The sequence below is a fragment of the Opisthorchis viverrini genome (assembly GCF_000715545.1).
Source record: "Opisthorchis viverrini unplaced genomic scaffold opera_v5_134, whole genome shotgun sequence".
NCBI lineage: Eukaryota > Metazoa > Platyhelminthes > Trematoda > Opisthorchiida > Opisthorchiidae > Opisthorchis > Opisthorchis viverrini.
The window spans coordinates 493,295-498,183 of record NW_008751778.1 but is presented as its reverse complement, the minus strand read 5'-3'; the positions used below and the strand labels follow the sequence as shown (position 1 = coordinate 498,183).

General features: G+C 46.4%; 1 protein-coding gene across 1 annotated transcript in view; it reads right to left on the bottom strand.

Annotated features, from left to right (window-relative positions):
- Positions 1-1,221: 1,221 nt before the first annotated feature.
- The window catches only part of T265_06077 (hypothetical protein), a gene marked incomplete at both ends in the record, with an annotated part of 7,784 nt that continues 4,116 nt past the window's right edge, over positions 1,222-4,889 (bottom strand). Inside the window, one exon of the mRNA XM_009171255.1 lies at positions 1,222-2,547. Coding sequence (XP_009169519.1) covers positions 1,222-2,547 — 1,326 coding nt within the window. The remainder of the gene's footprint in view (positions 2,548-4,889) is intronic.

Here is a 4,889-nt window from a genome sequence, read left to right as displayed (position 1 = left end):
AGTGGCTAGTCCGAGGGGTCATTCTCCTCACTGTTTGCGCTTCAGCAAAACTGAAGCAGTCGTTTGGTTAGGCTTTTCGGAATCTGACAACAATTCCGGCTGAAGAGGCAACGTGACTCAGACTAACCATAATAGGGCGTTCAGCGGTAGCACCCTTCCGGTGCCTAGCTCCCATACCACCCGAAGGAAGGGGGCGAAAACTCCTCGTGACGGGTGTTTTGAAAGCCGTAAACATTCTGCTCCTATAAAAATGTCCCTATCTAGATTCGACGAACGTTTTTGAGCACATGCATATCAACAAAGAATCCATCCCTCTTCGCATGGCTGCCACAGGCACTTAGGTCTCCGAAGATAAACAACTGGCGTCCCCCGGTCCACGTAATGCGCACTCCAAGTGAAAAGCCATCGCCATAGACCGACGCGCACTCACATGCGTCAGTGTATGACGCCTCTATGCGAGAAAGGAATTTAAACAGAGCCCCAATTGATAGCTCAAAGTTGACGGAACATCCTGCGGTCTATAATCTGACGACCAGCCTTCTGACCAAGCAACAGAACCATTGTTTCTCTATGAGAGAAAGTAAACAAACACCTATCAGTTCCTCCACCATATCAAAACACAGGAGACAAACGAGAATACGATCGTTCAGCTGTAGTACCCTTTCGGTACCTAGCGGCCATGCCAACGGGAGGCACAAGGATACTGCCTTTCGGTACGGCCATGCCAACGGGAGGCACAAGGATACTGCCAGCTTTTCGGAGCCTATACAGGAACAGGTGAGATGCTAAGGTTGGGTTTGGACTGTGGACCTTGCGGCACCTCAACCACTGAGCTATCTCAGTTCTCAAAAATTGAGTGCAGTGAGCAAGGTGCATTGTGCAGACATGACTGGGTAAATCACCGGCTCAAAACTTAAGTGGTTCTGTATCTACCGCGACACCAGGCAAGAGCAAACAGCGGATGAGTAACACGGAATACAGTGTAGCCGTCTGAATAACTCATTTCCCGAGGCGGATCCTAGCAATGTTACCATCAAAGGTAAAACTAACGTACTGATTAGACGGTACTTATCTTGGCGAGTAGAATGGCGCGCTAATCAGACATAAACAAGCAGTTCTGTGTTTTCATGAATGCATGTTTATTTTCTTGGGGGTGAAACCACATAAAATAACGTCAGTACTGTCCATTGAAAAAAGTCAAAAACTAAACGGTGTTTTCGCTCATTCTACGTCATATGGATTCACATCTTTGGTATAAAAAGAATAAAGTCCACGATGTTTGAAAAGATTGGGAAGTGTCCTCCAAACGGGTAAATTATGAGAAGACAAATATTGGTAAACCAATTGAGCTTTGTTCACACGATCTCGTCGGTCAATCTCTGTACATGAGAATGTGTTCAAAAACGCTCCCAAATCTCGGGCTACCTGTGTGGATACCAACATAGCAGCACCCGTTGAACTGGCCAACGGGTCTTTCGCGACGGTGATCGATTGATATTTGAGCAATTTGTGATAGGTTATGAGCCAATGGGCACGACCAACCATATTGACCAAAAAGACTGAAGTCAAGAACAGAGAGCACACAAGACCACAGTTGTGCAACACGAGAAACGGACGCCACCAATTGTGGAAATAAGCAATAAACAGGACTACAGTAAGGACAGCGCCGAGGAATGCGAGTTCGAGTAGGCTGCCAGAGTCCACCAAGGAATAGTGCAATTCGGAATGTGGCGTGTGGAGTTGGACAAGACCGGGAAGCCTATGATTATACGTCGCTGTTGTGTGATGAATTGTGTCCGAGGGATGTTGCTGGAACATGGCAAATATTTTCCAAAACTGATCTAAAGCCCGTTCTTCGATAATCATGTCATCTTCCAGTAAGACGAGATAGGAATCCGGGGTATTTAGCGTTACTGATTGGGTTAGGCAACTGGCCATGTCTAATATGGTTCGACACATTAGAGATGAGTGATCTAACGATGGGCGTAAGCGACGTTTTATGACATCACCGGAAAGAAGGGACACGACAGAACTGAGTTCAGAGAACTTGGCGGGTTGATCAGTCGTCGGGCAGATTGTGATGTTGACGAACGAAAAACGCCTTCCGTACCGTGACAAATCATGTCGGATGGCTGAGATTAAGCTGACTAATGACTCGGTAAGGTAAGACGGTTCGTAATCATCAATTTCATGAAGACCGCGGTTTGGCGCGAGGATAGCAAATGTCACACCTGGAGGCGGCTTCAGTGGATCATACGAGCGGTTCCCTTCATTGGTGGACTGGTAACGAAAAGGTAAGACACGGCCATCGATTCGCCATTCTGCAAGTCGCGTCCGGGCACGAGCCAGGCGCAGCTCTTCAGCATCGCGAACTCGTGATGCGGCGTAATTGTGGTTGGAATAATTAACTGTGTTCGACAATACCGTTCCCAGATAAATCAACAAAGTCAAGGAAATGAGGACAGCAAGTGGAGCAATATAGGGCAGTCGCCAAAAAGTACGCCGTGCTATCCGGGCAATGCTCCGCCTGAAGCGTCTGAATTCCATTCACAAAAGCCTAAGAATATACCATCTAAAAACAGGAAAGAAAAAATATTAGTCTAGACGGCTTACAACGGGTTAATTGTGCCTTGAGAGTGGCCGGCTTGAAACATGAAGATCGTTCCCTCGAAGATTACCACAAAACAAACACTATAGTCCAGTCTACCTCATATAACCGGCGTAGTATCTGCATTCATCAATTGCCTGGCATTTTCGTTCCCAAGCAAATTTAAATAGTACTGCTAGAAGAAAGCCCAAAGTACCTGTCAAATAAACTGGCAGAATTTCATCTAGCAACACACCCCGGTGGAGTCTAAAGATAAAGATAACCACGCACAAGATACAGGCTCAAAAACAAGCTTCGCAAATAAAAGAGAGATAGATGAATGACAAAACAGCCAACTGCTTCTGAAAACGCGCCTCTACCATTTTATTGAGCCCTTCGTTTCCGTAGAACCCCAGTAGAACAAATCTTTTCTTCGCTTCTTGGTATCTCTGATGTCACTTGTTTTCCGAGCTGTATGCAGGCTCTACTGAAACAGCTAACACACCTGAACCTGGACAAATACGTCTTTTCGTTTTGGGGTTTATATGGAATGGTTGAGCGAATTTTCCAGCAGAAATAACGAAGAAAGCTATTCCTTCCCAGTAGTGATTGATATCCTGCGGTGGTACAGTTAGCACAGCTTTATACAGAAAGACTTGGTGTTCCCCAACCTTTCACTAGTTTAACCTCGTATTCGACGAAAACCGAATAGTACAAGGGAATGATCTGAAGGGAAGATGAAAAGTAGATGGAACCCCGCCATTGGCGAACAATAGGTAGTTCATCAAGGGTATCGCGGTGCAATGAAACCCACAGCGACTTCGACATGATTATAAGAAATTCGTCAGTACAACGGCGAAACAGTTATTCATCAGCATCGGTAGTGTTGGGTTCAAATTGAACATATGATTGACGACTTGAGGCATCCAAGTTGGACATCAGGATCTTTGCCAAGGCTAGCGGGTCGAACTTACTTCACTTTAGAACGAAGTCCTGCTGTTTAGGATGAGCCGGCTTTAAACATGAGGGCCAACCACAATCCGTCGTTGACTGAAGACAGGCCGGAGCATAGGTCGTCACAAACAAATCGCAGACACATGTTATCAGCGCACGCCTCTGCGGTGTCTAGCCATGCTTTGATATGAACACTATGTCAACTATGCCGAAACAAGATTTGTACCGACAAACCAGGGTGCCAGCCGAAACAAGATTTGTACCGACAAACCAGAGCCACTTTCCCAGATATTGCGGCCAGAATGCTAAGTGAGGACACCGATAGGCAACCACAGTGATATCGCTTTCCTAGGATGCTCCAAATATACGTTCCATATTACAGGGATTAAAAGATTCCAACCTGCGAAATTACGTTTGCGAGTGCCATGGTTCACACGCGCAGAATATCATAGGGCCACCGACAGAATGGTGGAACCGAAACTTGGTTTGCAAACTGATTCGGCAGCGGCCGCACAAAACCGACACCATTGGTTGTCGGTACTTTCAAAGTCCGAGCAGCTTGGAAGTAAAAATGAACCTTGATGTCTGAATGAGTTCACTGGTCTTGTTGGTTCACCTGTGATAGAGACAGGCAAATATGCAATTATAAATTATATGTCCTCGTCACATTAATTTCAGACCCTATGCTAACGACTGACTGTTCATTGTCTAGAACCACATGAGATATTGGCACATTACAGGTCTGGTAAATGGACAGTTGAGCCGGGGTGAAGACCGTGGTATCCATCCAACAATTTCCGCACCATCCAGTTGGCCGCACGACTAAATACGGCCGGAGAGCCCGAACAACTGTGGTTATCAATGAGTTCCCCTGGCTTCTCGAAAAACCTCCCTGGGACAACTGTTATTACCTGATCCAGTTGATGAGTTCTAGCGGGATTTAATACGATAGCATAGTTCTCAATACTGATTCGCGGTAGAGAATTTGATGGGAGAGGCTGTGTGCCGTCCCACAAGCAGAAAACCCAGCACTGCACAGAGTTGTGGACAGTATCTCCCAATAAGAGTTGACATCGGAAGACATGCTGTCCGAAGGGGACTTCAGTGGGTGGTTCTAGCAGGTTTGCCCTATATGAAGGTAGCAGAGACTCTCAATGGCGCATTTTACGCAACGAACTAGTGCGTGATCCGAATCCAAGTATCTCCCAGAGTTGACATCGGAAGACATGCTGTCCGAAGGGGACTTCAGTGGGTGGTTCTAGCAGGTTTGCCCTATATGAAGGTAGCTAGCACTCTCAATGGCGCATTTTACGCAACGAACTAGTGCGTGATCCGAACCCATATATAT